The sequence below is a fragment of the Taudactylus pleione genome, unplaced genomic scaffold (assembly GCF_031769625.1).
Source record: "Taudactylus pleione unplaced genomic scaffold, aTauple2 ptg000092l, whole genome shotgun sequence".
NCBI classification, from domain to species: Eukaryota; Metazoa; Chordata; class Amphibia; order Anura; family Myobatrachidae; genus Taudactylus; species Taudactylus pleione.
The window spans coordinates 6885696-6907951 of NW_028284494.1; the positions used below are offsets into that span (position 1 = coordinate 6885696).

Genomic DNA, 22256 nt, shown 5'->3' on the forward strand with positions numbered 1-22256 from the left:
AGAACACAGCTGGTCCTCCACGGACAGGGAAGTATTGGTAAATACCGCGGTATAATAGTGAGTATTGCTGCGAGATGAAGCAATGCTAAACTAAGTATACCGCTAGCTACGAGTTCTAATGATAAATAGAACCCTAAATATATTGGTTTGTGATTTGACACCAATATGGTGCAAGGTTTTTATTCAAAAGAAGTGGTGTATGTTTATGGTCATATATATACAGAGTCTTTGTCGAACATAGTTTTAGCGTATCTTGTACATAGTTAGGCATATCATGGTCTAAGACACAACATATACTTGCTCCACATCCGTTGTGATCTTACATGCGCAGCTCTATGGGAATAAGAGCACATGGCCGAGACCCGACCAGCGACGGGCGCTCCGTTGCTACGAGTCTCGCACCAAAGCGGGGCAGCTGTCAATTGTGATTGATAGCTTGCCCCGTTTTGGAGGCGGGCAGGGGGGGGTGGCTGACCAAACGGAGGCGTTCCCGAAGGAACGCCTGCCGTTTGAGGGCGGCCCCACTGATATCACGAGTGATGTCAGTGGGTGAGCTTCCGGCTCTATTAGAGCCGAAAGCTCACTGGGGCTTGCGGGAACGAGCCCATACCACAAGGGTCTCGTCGCAAGCCGCGATGGTCGTGACCATCGCAACCATCACCTGGCCGCTCACTAAAGCTCTGATGCAGAGCGAGCGCTCTCAAAGAGCGTCCGGCTCTGAATTAGGCCCACAGTTCACTAATAATTTCTGATGTTTGCAGCAAAATCTGAGTTGATGTTTAATAACACTATAGACAACGATTACACCTTATCGCCATAAGGAAATAGCCCCAGCTTGTTGAAGAGGCAGAACATCACAGCATCACCATTGATATTATCACATTTATACATTGGCTCTAATGAAATATTTTGCAATGGTAAATTTAGTCTAATAAACTTCATACCTAAATAACGGTCCATCATATTTGTTTTTTTTTCCCTTTGTAGTTATTTGCCCGAATACCGGAAACACTATACCAGCAAATGAAAGCTTGGAAATGACTGTAGGAAATAGTACTGACTTTGTGCAATTTCAGATGTGGTGGAGCAAAACGGATACTGTTCCCCTTTATCTGATTATTGTTCTGCTGCCGCTTCTCAACTTCCGATCCCCGTCTTTCTTTGCTAAATTCAATGTCTTAGGTAAAACGTGCATGTGTTTGTTTGTTTTTTAAATTATAAAGTTATTCAATATTAATGTCATTGTAATTATTATAACCTAATTTGAGTAATTATTTTTCATTAAATATGTCTCAAAGAATTTGGGGAGGAAATCGTAATTATTTTGTTTAACAATTTTGCATAGTATGCCCATCTAAAAGGATATAATAATCAGTCCTATGTGGCAAATATACACTGTGGGTCACCCATTGAAGGCCAGTATATAGCACAAAACCACCTATGTTAACAATTATCAGCCACTTAACAGCGCAGCATTGCGGCCTCTGCAGACCCTGTGATGTCACACCTAGGGGGCAAGGCTATCGAATCTGGGAAGTAGGGCACTGCCAGGAGTGTCCTAAGGATGCTACAAGCAGCTCTACAGGCCAAGGATGACTGTTCCAGGCACCTTGCAAGCCACATGCCTGTGCCATGGGGCAGCAAAATTGCCACCCCCAGGGCCTTGCACAACGGCACAGGTCGCACACACCTAGTTACGGCCGTGACCATTATGCAATACAGGGTTCATCTCTGAAGTCCAGTATGTAATGGAGAGCCCCTCTCTGATATTTAGCATATAATATAGAGCCTCTCTCTGATATTTAGCATATAATGGAGAGCCCCTCTCTGATATTTAGCATATAATGGAGAACCCCTCTCTGATATTTAGCATATAATGGAGAGCCCCTCTCTGATATTTAGCATATAATGGAGAGCCCCTCTCTGATATTTAGCATATAAAGGAGAGCCCCTCTCTGATATTTACCATATAATATAGAGCCCCTCTCTGATATTTAGCATATAATATAGAGCCCCTCTCTGATATTTAGCATATAATATAGAGCCCCTCTCTGATATTTAGCATATAATATAGAGCCCCTCTCTGATATTTCGCATATAATATAGAGCCCCTCTCTGATATTTAGCATATAATATAGAGCCCCTCTCTGATATTTAGCATATAATGTAGAGCCCCTCTCTGATATTTAGCATATAATGGAGAGCCCCTCTCTGATATTTAGCATATAATGGAGAGCCCCTCTCTGATATTTAGCCTATAAAGGAGAGCCCCTCTCTGATATTTAGCCTATAAAGGAGAGCCCCTCTCTGATATTTAGCATATAATATAGAGCCCCTCTCTGATATTTAGCATATAATATAGAGCCCCTCTCTGATATTTAGCATATAATGGAGAGCCCCTCTCTGATATTTAGCATATAATATAGAGCCCCTCTCTGATATTTAGCATATAAAGGAGAGCCCCTCTCTGATATTTAGCATATAATATAGAGCCCCTCTCTGATATTTAGCATATAATGGAGAGCCCTTCTCTGATATTTAGCATATAATGGAGAGCCCCTTTCTGATATTTAGCATATAATGGAGAGCCCCTCTCTGATATTTAGCATATAAAGGAGAGCCCCTCTCTGATATTTAGCATATAATATAGAGCCCCTCTCTGATATTTAGCATATAATATAGAGCCCCTCTCTGATATTTAGCATATAATATAGAGCCCCTCTCTGATATTTCGCATATAATATAGAGCCCCTCTCTGATATTTCGCATATAATATAGAGCCCCTCTCTGATATTTCGCATATAATATAGAGCCCCTCTCTGATATTTAGCATATAATGGAGAGCCCCTCTCTGATATTTCGCATATAATATAGAGCCCCTCTCTGATATTTAGCATATAATGCAGACCCCCTCTCTGATATTTAGCATATAATGGAGAGCCCCTCTCTGATATTTAGCATATAAAGGAGAGCCCCTCTCTGATATTTAGCATATAATATAGAGCCCCTCTCTGATATTTAGCATATAAAGGAGAGCCCCTCTCTGATATTTAGCATATAATATAGAGCCCCTCTCTGATATTTAGCATATAATGGAGAGCCCCTCCCTGATATTTAGCATATAATGGAGAGCCCCTCTCTGATATTTAGCATATAAAGGAGAGCCCCTCTCTGATATTTAGCATATAATATAGAGCCCCTCTCTGATATTTAGCATATAATAGAGAGCCCCTTTCTGATATTTAGCATATAATGCAGAGCCCCTCTCTGATATTTAGCATATAATGCAGAGCCCCTCTCTGATATTTAGCATATATTGGAGAGCCCCTCTCTGATATTTAGCATATAATATAGAGCCCCTCTCTGATATTTAGCATATAAAGGAGAGCCCCTCTCTGATATTTAGCATATAATATAGAGCCCCTCTCTGATATTTAGCATATAATGGAGAGCCCCTCTCTGATATTTAGCATATAATATAGAGCCCCTCTCTGATATTTAGCATATAATGGAGAGCCCCTCTCTGATATTTAGCATATAATATAGAGCCCCTCTCTGATATTTAGCATATAATGTAGAGCCCCTTTCTGATATTTAGCATATAATGTAGAGGCCCTCTCTGATATTTAGCATATAATATAGAGCCCCTCTCTGATATTTAGCATATATTGGAGAGCCCCTCTCTGATATTTAGCATATAATGGAGAGCCCCTCTCTGATATTTAGCATATAATATAGAGCCCCTCTCTGATATTTAGCATATAATGGAGAGCCCCTCTCTGATATTTAGCATATAATATAGAGCCCCTCTCTGATATTTAGCATATAATATAGAGCCCCTCTCTGATATTTAGCATATAATATAGAGCCCCTCTCTGATATTTAGCATATAATATAGAGCCCCTCTCTGATATTTAGCATATAATGTAGAGCCCCTCTCTGATATTTAGCATATAATATAGAGCCCCTCTCCGATATTTAGCATATAATGGAGAACCCCTCTCTGATATTTAGCATATAATATAGAGCCCCTCTCTGATATTTAGCATATAATATAGAGCCCCTCTCTGATATTTAGCATATAATGGAGAGCCCCTCTCTGATATTTAGCATATAATATAGAGCCCCTCTCTGATATTTAGCATATAATGGAGAGCCCCTCTCTGATATTTAGCATATAATATAGAGCCCCTCTCTGATATTTAGCATATAATGGAGAGCCCCTCTCTGATATTTAGCATATAATATAGAGCCCCTCTCTGATATTTAGCATATAATATAGAGCCCCTCTCTTATATTTAGCATATAATGGAGAGCCCCTCTCTGATATTTAGCATATAATAGAGAGCCCCTTTCTGAAGATCAGGGAACTTTGATCGGAATATCTTACAATAAATACGACCAGTGCTGTCATTAGCATCTTGCCAACCACTTTGCTGCCCATCCCAGAGTTGACAAGCCTCAAGTAGACTTTTATTGCAGGGAAGGATGTTGATAGTACTGTAGGTAACACGGTACAGAGTTTGTTCAGCTGAAGCCTCTCTGTGTATTTTAGGATAATCAGACTAGTGAGACATTGTGTATTACTGGGATTGTCTTTTGGGGGCAGGGCCAGCACACCATTAGGCAGCTGCCTAGGGGCGCCGACCACTTGAGGGCGCCGCATGCCGCCAATGTGTTTGTGTACTAATGAGTCATGGTTGTGTCAGACTGTGTTGAAGTCTGAGTGGCGGCTGCCAGGGGTGTAACTAGGTATTTTAAGGCTCCATAGCAATAGTTTATAAGGGCCCCTATGTACCACCCAATGGTGAAAATGTACATGGCACATGTAACTTTGTCAAGGAAGATTGGCCCCTCTCAGCTATGGGCCCCATAGCAGCTGTACCCCTTGCACTTATGGTAGTTACGCCCATGGCGGTGGCGGAGCTGGCTATACCAGCGCCGTGGCCATCCCTCGGACTTCATCACAGTCTGACACAGCGATGACTGACTAGTACACAAACACCTGTATTGGCGGCGTGCGGCGCGCTTGTCTCCGTCTCCTCACTCCTCTCTCTGTGCCCAGGCTGCCAGTGTCAGCGCTGCCGCTGCAGTTGCTTTCACTTGTTTGTGAAAGGAAAGCAATAAATCCATCGCCCGCCCCTCAGCCTTCGCTATACTTTGCCTTGGCTCCTCCTCTTCCTCTTAGAGACGAGGATCAGGGATGCTGATTGCGGAGAGCCTGGGAGTGGGAACGAAACCTCGTCTTCTTGTGAAATAATGGTGCTGCCGTGTACTGTCAGTATATAATATTATATATATTAACAACAAATGTATGTATGTGTGTCAGTAAGTGTAATGGCACTGTAGACGGTATATTATATAATGTCTACAGCGCCATTACACTTACTGACACACAAAACATACGTTTCTTTTTAATATATACTGTACTGTATGTATATATTTATATATATATATATATATATATATAGTGAAAGGATGGCACTCAGGGTCTCCTGTCTCCTGTTTAGACCCCAAGTGCCAACCTTTCACTTTCACTATATACTACATCTATCTTCTGGAGAAACACCTGGGCATGCTGCAGAGGCTGGGGTGAGTGCCGGATTATCTCCGTTACATATATATATATATATATATATATATATATTTATTTATATAAACAACACTTGTATGTTGAGTGTCAGTAAGTATAATGGGGGAGTGTAGGCCGAAGTCCTGCCTAGGGTGTCGGGAGACCTTGTACCGGCCCTGCTTGGGGGAGATTTAGCAGACATTATAAAGAGGACAATTGAAGAAGTTGCTAATAGCAACTAATCAGATCCTATCATTCAGCCTAGAACATTCTATAACATGATAGCTAGAATCTGGTTTCTATAAGTAATGTCTCACGCACTATACATGAGTTTATTTGTAGACTTTAATAAATGGGATGTAAATGTAAGTGAAAATATTTTCAGATTAAGGACTAAAGCTGAAAATGCAGTTTTCGGGGGTTTTACCACATTCCCCAAATGCATTGTCCCAATGGGTAACGCCACCTTCAAATGGCGTTACCCAGTAGAAGCCTATGGGCTTCTTAACGGGAAGCACCCCCTTTGGAGGGATCCGATCGGCTCCCTCCCATCACCACCTGCAGAAGGACGCCAGAGGCACTTCTTGTGGTTAAACCCAGAAGTCCCTCTGTCCGGAGCCATCGCAAAGGACAGCTCTTATCGGGAGAGCTGTCCTTTGCAATATTCTTGGTACATACCGTGGTAATGAATCGCGGTATGTATCTGAAGACAAGGGGGATGTACCGCATCGCGGAAGCGATGCTTTGTACGTCCTGCCCTAGAAAACATGACAAAATATTTTAGGAGACGACTAAGTACACATAGAAACATATATTTAGTTTAAACATACGAGGGCTGATTGAAAAGTAATGAGACTTTTAGGTAGACATGACAACGCTATGCGGGCTATTGTGAAGCTCATACAATCGATGTGTCTGAACCTGCGGTTGGGACTGCTGTAGTCTTCTTTGTTTGGTGACAGCGAGTGGAAGATCTTTGTACGTTTCATCATGGCGGATGAGGAAGACGTGTCTGTGAGATTACCTCAGAGATGTGTGATTGAATTTTGTGCTAAACTTGGAAAAGCGGAAATGTTTCTATACACAGGACTGTTGTTTGGATAATGACAGATCCACAATTCGTCACACGTCACAATCGATGTCAGGAAATCGGGTATCCTGGCCGACATTCGAACAGTGTTCTTGCACAATTCATGTCGTCGTCGCATCTGCTCTTCTGTGCGTTTTATGGATGCCCACCTGGCACACACGCGATGCACTTTCAGTTCCTTTGTCACAATATGCTGAACCCGTTGGAATGAGATGCCAAGTGAAGCCGAAAGTTTGCTTAAAGTTAACCTGTCATTTTGCAACATCTCCGCAGTTTTGGCAATGTTGACATCTGTAAATGCGGTGGATGGTCTTCCAGAACGCGCTTAGTCAGTCACTCCCATATTATCCTCTTTGAAGTGCTTCCACCACGAAATACTGCAGCACAGCTAATTGTTTCTCCACTGTATGCTTCATGAGTTTCATTTCCGCTTTATCCAAGTTTAACACAAAATTCAATCACACATCTCTGAGGTAATCTCACAGACACGTCTTCCTCATCCACCATAACGAAACATACGAAGCTCTTCCTATGACCAAACAACAAGTACATAGACAGGCTTTTAAAACATTGCTCTACCAACTGATGAAATAATGTTTTATGTGTGGACAAAGGAGCTGACATCATACCAACTCTATTGGAATGTCTGGGAGACTGACAAAATAGTGGGCGGTCTCCCAGACGCCTGAGAGAATCTCACAATCTACTTAAGGTTGGGCCTGAGAAGCGGGAGGCAGGATCACCGAAGAGAAAACAATGGGGAGAATAAATAGTAATGAATACATCCGTGTGTTTATTTGCCAGCCGGGGATTTGCTACAAGAAAATGGCCACCATTCTCCAGCTCACAGATGTAGACATGAGAGATAAATTAATGGGGGAGAATAGATATGCCCACAGGTGGAGCTAGACATGTCCCAGGGGTGGAGCAGAACAGGTCTTCGGTGTTACAATCAAATTCTCATTGAAATTAAAAATATCTTTATTTTTTTCTGCACCTTCTAATGTTTACAGGGTTATGTAATATGTGCACTGCATGGTAGATTAGTTAATTATGTCATTGTGTGTCATTGTTTTACATCAGGAGTCCCTTAACCTTTATTTACATCTTTATTTGCAGCGCTGTGTAATATATCAGCACTTTAGCAATAAAAGACAATAACAATAGTAAAACTCACAAACATTTTTGATGATGTCCATTGAAAAAAATAATAGAAATTAATTCAAACTGCAATATTGTCTTTTTGTGTCACAGGAACGGTGTCTGTAATTTACTTGGTGTCACTAATTACATATAAGGCCTCTCGCATTGGATTTCATTTTAACTTTCGGTGGAATGAATTAGGAGAATATTTTGTTCCTGGTAAGGATATAAAATACATGTACCACTGCTGAAACATCTCCTTATAAAAACATCTCTTCCTTTCTTTTCTGGGTTATTTTCTTACAAATATTGCAGTCTCCTCTTCAACGACTGCCCTAAGGTAGTGTACCCTGCAGAGCTACTGCTGCGGGCAATGGAAGCCAGTGACTGGTGGCAATGTGGCAATGGAAGCCAGTGGCTGGTGGCAATGCGGCAATGGAAGCCAGTGGCTGGTGGCAATGCAGAGGTTAAAAGACCATGTGAGGGTGCAAAAACAGAAAGGACTAAAGGACCAATGTAATTGAATCTTGGTAGCGTTGAATTGTAATTGTCTACAGAATATTCGGAAATCTGCACCAAAAAATGATGGAAAAAAAGCAGGTGAAATATATGCTATGCGCTCGCAAGCGGGTCAATGGTGGGGCGTGCGCAATGCACGTGTGCAAGCCCCGGAGCGAGTGAGAAATTCACTCGCTCCGGGGCGCGCTACAAACGGGGCAGCTGTCGATGTTGATCGACAGCTCGCCCTGTTTTGTAGGCGAGGAGGGGGGGTGGCTGGCCAAACGGAGGCGTTCCTTGCGAGCGGGTCTGAATGAGGGCCTAGGTGTTCTCACAAGCAGTTTGAGGGCGTCACAGACACTTGTATAGAGATTATTGATCGTGCACATGGGCCCTGTACAGAAGCGGGTGTAGGAGAGAGAGACAAGGGAAGATAGAATATGTTATTATATTAGGGTTATTATCACCTGATATATTTCTTGTTTGTTCTGACCATAATGGTAGCGCCTGATTTTAGTTTGTTTTTTCTTTGTTTCTCAGAATTTAGGTTATCTTTTCCTCAGTTAACTGGAATCCTAACACTTGCATTCTTCATTCATAACTGTGTCATCACACTTCTGAATAACAACAAAAATCCTGAAAATAATGTAAGTATCAAGGTCTTGTAAGACAGAAAAGCATTTCTTACCTGAGGCCAGAGTTTGAGAAATGAACTAAGCACGTTAATATCTATAAATAATACCTACACTGTGAGTTCATAGCCTGCGAGTTCTGGTGTCACCAATTCACCGTTTTAGTATTCATTCATTTAGTTTAGGTAGCGTGTGTTTTATAAGGAATATTGAATCCCTTATGGTAAATTATTAACACTTTCTTACTTTTGGGACCTGCGGCATCACTCAGCGGGGCCATGATAACGTGATTGGCAGCGAAACGCGTCAAGGGGGGCGATCCTAGAGAGTTTCCTGCTCTCCCAAAGATGTAGGAGAACTTCCTGAATTTTGGGAGGATCCTGGACATAGAGTAGGCAGATATGAATAATAACAGAGATTAGAAGTTGCCTCAGATTTACTGTATATACCGCTATTAAAGCACTCAAGCAGCAGCATTGAGGAAATCATTGGTGACTTCTAAAACCTTTAATCATTGACAGTAGGGGCTGAATTTTCCTACATAAAAACTATTGTGTTATCTCATCTGATAGAGCAAAATGTGAAGTGTTCTAGCACAGTAATTTTAACTATGCTCTCTACCCTTAACCGGTCATGTTTTAGGGATTTAAACTTGCATTAACAGGTGAGATAATTGTCCATTCACATAGAATTTATTAATTTTGCATGTGTTTGACTTTGAGCTACTCTCAAACAGTAAAGGCACAAATCCACTAGACGACAGGCAAAAGACTGCACGATTACCACATTGTAATCGTGCAGTCGTTTGTCTGTCTGTGATGTTCCTGCACTGAACGTCAATCATCTGCAAACATGTTGAACCTGACGATATCGTCAGGTTGTACAACATATTTGTACAATGATAGATATCTAAACGACCAGCGGGAGCGCGCATCACTGGTCGTTTTAGACATTTTTTAAAACAATCTGCAAACAATTTTCAAACGATTATTAAATTATTATCGAACGATCGAACAATATCGTTATCGTTCAATCGCGCAATTTAATCGTCTAGTGGATGTGTGCCTTAAGGGGTACAACTAAAAATTAACATTAAGAAACAAATTTTCATATGGGATAAATATTAACTTCTATTCCCCTGATATTCTAGTGTAGGGATTTAGGTTATCACAGCAGCCATAAGGCTCATACTTACTTAACGATATGTTCCATGAGCGATATCGTTAAGTGTTTACCCTGCACTGCCGGGCTCAATGTCGTTAACAATATCGTTCAGTGACGGCACCCTCCCTCATCCCCGTACTTGCAGAACCTGACGATATCGTCAGATTGGCCTGCAAGTACGGATGATGAAAGACATTGATAACGATCCGCTGGAGCGCACATCGTTAACGATGTTTTGCATACACACTGGACGATATTGAACGCGATTAACGATATCGTTATCATTCATATCGTCTAGTGTGTATGCGGCAATAGTTCTAGTACTCATTCAGCATGTTAAATGCATTCAGAACATTAAAACTCCATGGTGAGGCCAACTTGCTAGAGAAACATATCTGGATGTTTCATATTGGAGAGCTGTAAAGTTACTTTATATGCAGGGGAATCTATAGGCCAGTGTTTCCCAAACTCATTCCTCAGGGAGCACTAAGTGTCTGGTGTCCATTTTTCCTAGTTGGTGCACAGGTGTAGTCATTACTGGCTGGCACATTTTAAAAGATCCACAGTTCACTTGTGATTCTCTGAGGAGACCTGGAAAACATGCACCGTAAGTGTTCCCTGAGGAATAAGTTTGGGAAACACTGCTATAGCCGAAGACCCCCAGTGATGGCTTCCAGTGGTGGTGTCCTCTGATAAATAGGGGGTGAAACTTGATAAATAGACTTCTAAGAAACTGGAAACCAAACGTAACTGGTGTGAGCCTTCTCCCCGCTTCATTGGTCAAAAGAAGAAAAAACTAAAAATGGATTAGGGTAATCTGAGCCTATTCTGTAGTGTGTGTTCCTTGAGCAATGATCAGACTACGACAGGGCATACATTATGCAATTATCGGCCTGACCTGCAAATAATTGGTGGATCAGGACGATAATTGCATAGTGTATTGCCGCAACTGATCAGCGATGATCAGGCACGAGAAATAAGCCCGACTGATCTGATCACTTGCCGCCCGTATCTGGTAGTGTATGCACTGCCGCGGCCAAACGCCCGACGTGACACAGTCCTCTCCATTACCATAAACACAGGTCCTTGCACTATGAAAAAAGATATATGAACTATGACATCTGAAAACGCGTCTAAGTAAATTTTTTGTATTATGTATGTCCAACTATAAATGTTCCACTTTGTATGTCATGCGCTCTTGTAGGCACTAGGAAAGGCCTATTCTTTTTTTTTTATTAATTAATACTGGATTTATGTAATATTTTACTCATTGTTTCATATACTCACTATTTTCTCGTTGCAGATAAGAGATCTCTCAGTAGCATATCTGCTCGTTGGATTAACATATATGTATGTTGGAGTTATGGTATTTGGTTCATTCCCTTCTCCTCCACTGGCTAAAGAATGTATTCAACAAGTGAGTAAATATCCTCGTACAATTCAATCAATTTTCCATGCAAACACAGTCACAGGCCCTGATGCAGCGTTGGATGGAAATCAGACGTACAGTATGTCGCTCCACAACTATGTGCACAGAAACAATGCGTATATTTGCTCCCGCGCAGAGTTGGTTTGCTATTAGCCATCATCATAATCAGTGCGCACTAGCATTTACCCTATACTAGGTACAAATGATACATCTGGAAACAGGCGTATTTCCACTTACTCCATGTCAGCATAACCTGCAGAAGCATCGATGCCCTCATTGAACTTTACCTATGTAAGTGTAGATCAGATTGCAATGTGCATGACTTTGCGTGCGCTCAGTTCTGTAGCGTGCACACTGCAAATAACACACTATATACCCTCCTCCAAAAGGCATGCTCTGTATCAGGCCCAAGGGGCGGTATTCAATTGTTATTGCGCACCCGATCTCCCGTCTAAAGTGACGGGAGATTGCGGGGCGCTATTCAATTGTTGCTGTTTTTCACGCTGATCGCGCCCAAAGTGGTCGGGTTTAGCTGCGTAAAACAGGGTTAGCTGTTTTACGCGGCTAAACCCGACCACTTTGGGCGCGATCAGCGTGAAAAACCCCCCTGGGGCTGCGAGCTGAAATGGTGCGCCAACAGCTGATCGCGCCCGACAGGAGAAACAATTGAATACCGCCCATGTGTCCAGAGATGACATAAGTGCTAATATTGCTACTGTGTTACATGTCGTGTTTACTAGGAGCAGGTGACTTGTAGTGTTTGCAATATTATGTGTACTGAGCTTGCAGCCATGTACCTCTGTCTGGTATCGCTATAGTATTAATAACACACTTCATTGTTTGATATGTCTTTACTTTGTATCATCATCATTTCAGTTTCAGAGCAGATAAAGGCCCTCATTCAGAGGCGGTCGCAAGAAGCGAGCACTCACTCTGAATGAGGGCGGCCGCTTGATTTTTCAAGTGAGGCCTCCTGGTCGCTAGCTAAGCTGTGGGTTACCACCTACAGCTTTAACGACCGACCAGGTTGATGGTCGCGATGGTCAAGACCATTGCGACCATCGGGGCTTGCGACGAGACCCTAAGGTTGGGTCTCGGCAACCGCAAGCCCCAGGGAGCTTCCTGCTCTGATCGAGCAGGAAGCTTCCCACTGACATCACTGCTGATATCAGTGCGGCCGCCCACAAAACGGCAGGAGTTCCTTAAGGAACGCCTCCGTTTGTGAAACCACCCCCCGCCACGCCTACAAAACGGGTCGAGCTGTCGATCAACATCGACAGCCGGCCCTTTTGTAGTGAGCTCCGGAGCGAGAGAATTTCTCTCTCGCTCCGGGGCTTGCGCACACGCAGTGCGGCCGCTGCACGTGCGCAGGGCCTAAACATCGACCCGGTTGCGAGCGCTCAACGCTTGCGATCGGGTCTGAATGAGGTCCAAAGTGTTTCTGCTCAAACTAAGCCTAAAAATGCACTTCTCAGCCAAATTGCAATATGAAGGGGTAATATGCACTCCATTAAAGGTACTGCAGTGCATTCCAGACAGCACAGTGTGGTTACAGTGTACCTACTCTACCCCTTTAGGTCATTGTATATTCTCACACAATAAAATCTCATTTATGCATTGCTTTGCAAAAATAGCTGTGCATACTCTGTACCTAGCAAGAAATTATCCCACCATATTGTCGTGTCCCATTGGCTGCGATTCAATTCAAATCGATGCTGAATAGCCCCAGGAGGGAGCAATTCAATTCAGCGCGCTGTTTGGTCCGACTAAAGGATTTCTTCTCACACCCCCCTGAAGGTGCGAGGAGAAATCCAACTAAAGTGCCGGCCGCGCGGCTGTTTGCTGGCTTAGCGTTGCGCTAACTGCCTCGCGTCCAGCACTTTAGTCGGAGAATGCCGGTTCCCGCGACTGAAAACCCAGGCTAAGTCGCGAGAACCGGCATTATCCAACTTAACAGCGCGCTGAATTGAATAGCTATTCAGCATCGCTTTGAATTGAAGCGCAGCCATCATGTCCCATTGGATTCAAACATTTCCTCCCTAAATGCCTCCACCTGTGTTTGCAATGAAAACTAGGCACACTTGTGCAAATCCCGGCACGTAGCAGGACCAAAGCTGATCATTGTTTTGGCTGTTTCGCACTTTATAAAATGTTTTCATATCTCCTAAATTTGGACTTGAGTTTCTCCCTTGGGGCTGGCAGCTGGCTCCATTGAAAAGACTGCTACTTATTTTGGTGGCCATAAAAGTACATGTTTGAGAATGACTGAATAATGAAAAAGAGAATAAAACAAGTTTACTCTTTCTTGAATTTGATATGAACTTAATCAGGCGAATGTCGCTCCGCAACTATGAGCACAGAAAAAACGGAGAGATTTCTTTAGTCTTTTTTTTTTTTTTTTTTTTCAAATATTCTTCACAAAAAAAAAATAATAGTACAATAGAGGGAAATACTTTAATATAATGAAACTACGTTATGATAATGAGTGTGATCTCTTTTTATCTTGTGTTATATGTTTGAGCTGCAATTTGTATCATGTGACCCTACTGTTTTTTCTGTCCAATTTAGAACTTTCTAGATAATTTCCCCAGTAATGACATCCTGTCCTTCATTGCAAGAATATTCCTACTCTTCCAAATGATGACTGTATATCCACTGCTGGGCTATCTAGTCAGAGTGCAGCTCCTTGGTCATGTCTTTGGAAACAATTATCCGAGGTAAGCTGTTTTGTGTGTTCATGTGGGGACCATGGATCATTGTATATTTGTGGCTTTAACCTCAAAAACATCTGTTTTCAGGGATTAACTGCAAATATAAAATTTCCCCCAGATGTATGAAGGAGGGACTGCAGCAGATATCTCCTGTGACCCTCCATTCCTGCTGACAGCCGCATCCCCCATAGGTTTCTATGGGGGATGTGAACGCTGCCAGATTTACCAACAACGTAACATCTTCTGAAGATGACGGTAACCTGCTGTAGCCTATGGGGTACACTGCGCATAGTTAGCCAGGAGAGAGCACTCAGTGGGACTGCACAAGCACAGTAACCCTGGCAGCTGTCCGGGCGGTATACGTTTAGCATGCCACCGGTTTCAATACCGCTGTACACTATACCGACATCGCAGGGACGGGCTTTCAGAGCCCCTAGCCCTGCGTGTGCCAGATGGTACATTCCGGCGCTGTGATCGCATCTTGCAGTACGATCATGGGCGGTAATGTCATGCCCAGATTGCATTGCAAATGTGATAATTAATAAATGGACCCCTATAGGTGTAATGATGTGGCCTGGGCTCAGGTGTTATTACACATTGACATTTGTGTCCATGCTGCATGTCTTGATTCGTACACTTCACTTTGTTCTTATGATGACAGCTTTGTATTTCCCAACATTATTATATTTGAGTGCAGCTGTGGAATATAATAGGCATTTTTTGGGGTAGCCATGCATTTTATACCCCTTTTACACCCAAGTTCCCATCCAGCCCAGGTCACTGAACAGGGAATCGGTATGATTCCCGGCAGCACCTGGCCGACGAAAGCAGAGTTCCCGGCAGCGGAAGCCCGACAGCACTAGAAATCCCGATCGCCGCTAAGGTAAGTATAACCTAACCTAACCCCCTAACCCTTCTTAGGGGTGCCTAACCATAACCTCCCCCCCAAGTGCCTAACCCTAACACCCCCCTTCCCCGCTGCCTAAACCTAAGTCCCCGGGGGGGTGCCTAACCCTAAGTCCCCCCCTGGGGGGTGCCTAAACCTCCCTCCCCCTAGCCTAACCCTAACCCTCCCGGGGGGGGTGCCTAACCCTAAGTCCCCCCCGGGTGCCCTAAACCTAACCCTCCCCCCCCCGCAGCAGTCCGCTCGTGGCACCCGGCATCTCTACGATCGGAATGTCGGTCTCCCGGTATCGTGGAAATGACAGGCGTCTAGATATAGACGCCGGTCATTTATCCCACGCCGGGATAAAGCAGTTGGGAAGCCGGCTGTCGGGATTCCGGCAGTCGGCTTCCCGATTGTATACCCTGAACAGGGGTTTCCAGCCTGAAACCCATTTACACGGCAGGGTTATTGCTGTGGGCTTCTCCTCTGCCAGCACTCGGAGATGACATCATCACCAAGCGCCAGTAAGCTGGCTCTCCATAGGGTGTTAACAGGACCCGGTTCGGATGACCCGGGTCACCCGTTCACACTACAGGGTTATACGGGTTGTTCCTGTGTTCAACCCTGACTCCAACCCTGGCCCCTTTTCCACTGAGCACCGACCTAGGTTGACATGGCAGTATCCCGGGATATTTGGCCAGTGTAAATGGGGTATAAGTCTATAACATCCAACCTTAACTATAAACTCCTATTCCTGTCAGACACAAATGACCTACCTGGCTGTAGAATAAAGGCTATGTAGGTGCTGATGTGGAACTTGCCTAGTGGTATCTCTAAAGCCAGGGGGACTTGATCCCAATATCTTTTTCCATTTGTGATGGTAATAAAGACAACACTGTACAGTCTGTACCAGTGTAATCATTTATGCTTTTGAAAGCTTGTCCCTGAATGCTAGCGCCATCTGCAGTTGGTGTTAGTAACTGTAACCTATAGGCTAAAGTAATGCTGAAGAAGGATCATCGGACAGTCCTGGCTCCCTGGCAGCCTGGACTGTGCATACACAGTACAAACACATCTCTTGTTGCTGTGATAAGCAAATGGCGGATGTGCTGTTAATGATTTAGTCATCTCCGGGATAACCTCCTACGGTGTGCGCTGTCCTGGCATGATTGCATCAGTAAATTTCCCTATTCATTAGTTGGTTTTTGCTGCGAATAGCGGTGATAGCAGATGTGACTTAAAGGGGCAAAAATGTGGCTAATAGTTCGGTGCCTTAGTGCAAATTGTTCTTTGTTTACAGACATTGTCAAAAAATAGATTTATTGCAGCGTTCTTCCATTACATTGCTGACAGGACTGTGCTGGGAGTGTTATGATGAGCTTTTATACCACTGGTATTTTAGGTATTTAGGATTGGTTGTCCTTTAAATCACCATGACTGTTCACAAGTAACAATGACTGATACTAACTTAGCTATGTCTTCATATTTGTTATATTTTGTTTTAGTGTCTTCCACGTTCTGGGACTAAACATCGCTGTTGTTGGCTTTGGAGTTCTCATGGCCAGATTTTACCCCAACATAGGAGGAATAATTAGGTATAAATATGTTTTATATCTCTGGTTGTGATATCAGCTACGTGCGCTCAATTCACTATTGCAAGAAACAACTAACTTTTAGCAATGTTGCAATTTCCAGACATCTAAGCTAGTGTTTTGCACATGATGAGAATGTATGCTGTATATTGGGAACGTAGTAGAAAGGTCGGCACGGTCAACATGTCGACATCCATAAGGTCGACATGGACATAAAGTTGACAGGGTCATATCTTAGATGGACATAAGGTCGACATGTCAAAATGACGACATTCATAATATAGACATTACAAAAATGAGACAGGTTAAAATGTCGACATCCAAAATATAGAGAGGTCATAATGTTGAGATATATATCAATCAATGTATAGTGGTGGCGCTGCCGACATGGCAACATTATGATATCTGTGAATGTTAACTTTTTGACTGTCGACTTTTTTTCCATGTCGATATTTTAAACTGTCTAAATATTGTTTGTCTAACATTTGACCATGTTTAAGTTTACGTCCCTGTCGATATTTGGTTTGCCGACATATCAACTATGTCAACGTTTTGATTGTCAGTGTTTTCACTATGTCCGTGTTTTGGTGTCGATGTTATGTACCCAACCTGTATATTGACACTAACAACTATGGGCCTGATTCAGAGCCGTTCGCTATTTGCGGTCGTTCGTTCAAAAACAAGGGGTGGCTATTCAAATGATCCGTTCGCAAATTGCAGTCTGTTCACACCTCTAAGTCTGAACGAGCGAGCAAAACATACGCTCGTTTATTTGTTAAAAACGCCCCCTGGCCGCTCGCACCATACGTCATGTCCGCTATTTATTAGATTAATCGAGTACATCGACCAGCGTATGAACTGCTCGCTATTCTTGTGGTTGGTGTTTGCTACCACAAATTTGCGAGCAGTTCTGGCTATAAAATAACCCAGTGACGTGGTCAATGACGCTGCTGTATTAATTATGCACACCCATAAAACGCCCGTTTTGACCTTTAAGCACGCCTGCGTTCGGATCTCCACTCCCCGTTTTCAAGCACCTTCCCCTGTTACCACCCACATACGCCTCATTCTGTCACTCAAAATAGCAGGCACTCGCTATATAGCGTACAAACGATTTTTGGCCGCACTGACTGGTTCGCGCATGCGTACTAAAAACCGTACGCATGCGCAGATGTGCAAACATCGCTCGGAACGAGCGTACTGCCGCTAACGAGCGGCTCTGAATGAGGGCCTATATACGGAAGTATCAAAGCAAGTGTTTATGTCTTTCACAACACTGTATACTGTGCCTTCATGCTGCCACCTACACTTTTCCATCCATTCAACTGAAATAGTGTTTGGACCCGCTAAAAAGACAAGTCTGCTATCTGTACCGTGTATATAAGTGAAGTGGTTTTTGTCCTTTCAGGTTTTCAGGAGCTGCCTGCGGACTTGCGTTTGTCTTTGTTTACCCGTGTCTGATCCACATGATCGCCCTACATCGCAGCCAGCAACTCCGGTGGTATTCCGCGGTCATACATGTCTTCATCATTGTTTTAGGTGTTGGTAACCTGGTGGCACAGTTTCTCATGTGAAGGACTATTTACACATCTCTCTGTGATGCTGGACAGACTTCCAGAGACAATGAATTTATGTTATAAGGGTCTATGTTACAGCATGGGACAACACTGCAGAAGAGCTCACTTACTGTTCAACTCTTCCTTCCAGATGTTTATCACACTGTGACCATCTTTACTCATGATCACAGCTATGTGTGTCTTTATCTGGGGTCTGTCACATTTGTGTTGTCATGGAGTTATTAATGTCATAGCAAATGCAAATCCAGTTTTATTGAGCTAGGGTAATTAAAAGTGAAAACGATCCTCAGAGTATATAATTATTTAATACCTTAAAATGTAATTGAACTATGCTCTTTATTTTATTAGCAAAAAAAACCCAACACATTATCATTAGTAATTTAGACTGAAGTTGCTCTCTCACTATTTTGGTTAGTGGTTTTGTCTCATTGTCTTCTAGTTTCGGGTTCTGCTGGTGATAGGTATAATGCCACAAAAAGTTTGATTTGAATGTTGTCAACCAAAATTGTCTTGATCTTTATTTGAGAGTCTCTGACACGTGGGCCTCCCAATGACCACAACTGTGTGTGCTAGAATTGCCGCTGCTCGAGGGTTTGACTGGGAAATTTAAATTTAAATATCCAGGTTAATCCCACTTCTTTGTAAATCTAGCCCCATGTGTGATGTATCTGCCTACGAGTACATTTGCCAAAAATATAGTCAATGTCTTCGTAATGTCCACTTATGTGCAATCTAACACTTATATATTGATAGTTTCATAGTCTTAAATTTCAATTAGTCCGATTTATACAAAGCTTCTTGAAGAAAACATAGCAGTATCCGGTGAAATTTGTTTTGCATTTTCGTATGTAACTATTGTATTGTAATATACTTGAATGCACACCTTACCACCACTACTACCCTGTCTGGTAACGAGTGTACTTCATTTATTACTGTACTTTGCAATGGCTCAAACATGAAAGAAAAAATAAAAAGGGATTAGTAAAAATAAAATGATTGATCATGATTCTAAAAATAAGGTGTCAAAATAAAACTGTATACAGACATTCATCAAATATCCAGCTTTGTCTGGCACTGGGAGAAATCATTGTGCAATAAGGCAAAACAATCATATTAAAATGTATGTCTGCAGTGTTGGCAGTGGCAGAACCAGAGAGTGGTGGGCCCAGGTGCAAGAATATGCTTTGGGCCCCCCTATGCAGTGCCCCATATACAGTGCCCCCAGTAGTGTCCCCCCTATGCAGTGCCCCCAGTAGTAATCCCCCTATGCATTGCCCAAAATAGTAGTAGTCCCCCCTCTGCAGTGCCCCCAGTAGAAGTCACCCTATGCATTTCCCACAAAATAGTAGTAGTCCCCCTTTACAGTGCCCCCATTAGCGCCCCCCCATGCTGTGCCAGTCCCCGTGCCCCCTTACACACACACACACACACACTCAAAAATACAATTTACCTGAATTTCTGCCACGACCGCCGATGTCCGCTCCTCCTTGCACTATGGGAGAGATGTCATGACATCTCTCCCATCACCCGCTGCGGGGGGAGCCGGAAGGCGGAGCTCATGAGTAAGCTCCAGCCAGCTCCCTCCGTGGATGCAGCAGCCAATGAGAGTCTGTCTGACGCTCATTGGCTGCTATAACAAACAAACGCTCTCCTTGCTGTCTGCCCTACACTTGTGGGGCCCGGGGGACACTAGCGGCGGGTGCAGTGGCGACTATGGGCCCCTGCATCACAGCGGGCCCCGGTGCAAGCAACTGGCTGCACCGCTGCTAGTTCCGCCTCTGAGTGTTGGGTACCTGCACAAACTCCCCGCCCCCCGGACTGCCACAATGGAGCCATATTTACTGGATATGGGATTGCAGCCGCAGCCAGAGACTCGCCCTGAAAACAGTGACAGCAAGCCCCTGTGTTTCAGTCGCACCCCCGGGAGGGAATTGGAGACAAAATACTTACAGATCTTTACCCCTATGCTGTATATATGCAGCATTTACCTCTGATTTGTGCATTAATCAAATAATTCAATGTGTTGAATTGGCTACAGATGTAGACAGAGTATAGAGCAAAATGTTCAGGAATATTTTCTTCCACTTTGGCCTTTGTTCCTGTGCATAGATGGGGTCATGGTCACCTGCATCATTATTTCTAGTGACCAAATACTTCCCCATGTGTGAGGCACAGGGATTCCTTTTTACTGTCAGTATCCTCCTACTGTATAGTAAGTGGGTTAGTCGCAGTCACCCCCAGTTTCTTGCACCAGCACCTGGGAGTTCTTACTGCTTGGTATGTGTTTGGTCACGTAAGCTGCAGCACTTCCTGGATGGTGAGAGCTAATTCTAAGTGACCGCTTACTACGGGTTAGTTTCACTTTGGTAGTCAGGACAGAGTTAGCTCAGATACAGGGCATGATTCAGAATTGCATGCTATTGCAGCCGCTTCTGCGCCAGCGCTACTGCGTCTTTATGCTAACGCCGCAGCCAATGGGATTTGTACAGAGATGCCCAACGACAGCAGCAGGCTCAGACTGGGCCGCCGGGGATTCCCCGGTAGGGATGGCCATTGGCCCGCAGCAGAGGTGACCATCAAGGGGGTGCAAACCATCAACGGTTCACCATAGATGGTTTGTGTGCCATCAATGGTAATCACCGATGGGCCCATCGATGAAGCCATCAACGGACACCCCACCGATGGCCATCCCTATTCCCCGGTGGGCCCCACTGATTTGTAGCAACGCCCTATATCGCGGGAGAGCGTGGCCTATGGCGCCGTTTGTATAGCAGGCTGCAGGGCATAGGTCTCTCCAGAGCCGTAACTAGGGGTGTGCGCAAGGCTCTGTTGGTGGCATCGTCGCTGCCTCACAGCCCTTCTGGCTAGCAGGGTGCCTGTAACTGCACCGAGCAGCCTGTATCACTATGAGTCTGTACAGCCTCCTGGAGTGCCCTGAGGATGCTCCAGGAAATGCTGTACTTTGTAGCGCTGGCGGCCCTGCTTTCTTGGCGTGACGTCATCCAGTCAGAGGGCGCGGCTGGCACAGGGAGCACTGCTGCTCTACTACGGCACTGGATCTGTCATTACCTTCTCCACAGCTCCCACTGCCCAGTACAGTCCATAAATCTGTCATTGCCTGTATGAAAGCTCATCTTTAGTTGTGACAAGAAAAGGCGGTTGTTCCAGTCACTACTCCACCCCTAAGGATGGGTCACTTTCAGGATGGTGTACTGTAAAAAGAAGATATAAAATATAATAGTAATGTATGTGATAAATACTAGGATTGAGAATGGTGTATTACAATTTATGCGCAATAAGGGCCTGATTCAGAGCTGGACGCAATTAGCGCTCGCTCGTCCAGAAAATAGGGGTGGCTATTCAAATGAACCGTTCGCTCTTTGCGGTCTGTTCACGCCTCTAGGTCTGAACGAGCGAACAAAACTTGCGGTCGTTTTTTGGGAAACGGCGCCCCCTGGCCGCTCGCATCCTACGTCATGTCCGTTATTTATTAGATTAATCGAGTACATCGACCAGGGTATGAGCTGCTCGCTATTCTTGTGGTTGGTTTTTGCTACCACAATTTTGCGAGCAGTTCTGGCTATAAAATAACCCAGTGACGTGGTCAATGACGCTGCTGTTTTAATTATGCACACCCATAAAACGACCGTTTTGACCTTTAAGCACGCCTGCGATCGGATCTCCACTCCCCGTTTTCAAGCACCTTCCCCTGTTACCACCCACCTACGCCTCTTTCTGTCACTGAAATTATCAGGCATTCGTTATTTTGCGAGTACATGAATTTCGACCGCACTGACTGGTTCGCGCATGCGTATAACGATCCGTACACATGTGCAGTTGGGCAAACAACGTTCGGAGCGAACGAGCGGCCGCTTACGAGCGGTTCTGAATCAGGCCCTAGATTCAGAATGGAGTCAAGCGTTGGCTAATCTCACACTGTAGGGTGCATACACGCGGTCAGA

General features: G+C 44.0%; 1 protein-coding gene across 1 annotated transcript in view; it reads left to right on the plus strand.

The window, feature by feature from the left end:
* The window catches only part of SLC38A9 (solute carrier family 38 member 9), a 270792-nt gene extending 252215 nt beyond the window's left edge, over positions 1-18577 (plus strand). The window contains exons 9-15 of the mRNA XM_088469410.1: positions 988-1182; positions 7917-8024; positions 8844-8950; positions 11403-11516; positions 14097-14245; positions 16631-16720; positions 18126-18577. Coding sequence (XP_088325536.1) covers positions 988-1182; positions 7917-8024; positions 8844-8950; positions 11403-11516; positions 14097-14245; positions 16631-16720; positions 18126-18291 — 929 coding nt within the window. The 3' untranslated portion in view covers positions 18292-18577. The remainder of the gene's footprint in view (positions 1-987; positions 1183-7916; positions 8025-8843; positions 8951-11402; positions 11517-14096; positions 14246-16630; positions 16721-18125) is intronic.
* Positions 18578-22256: the final 3679 nt, after the last annotated feature.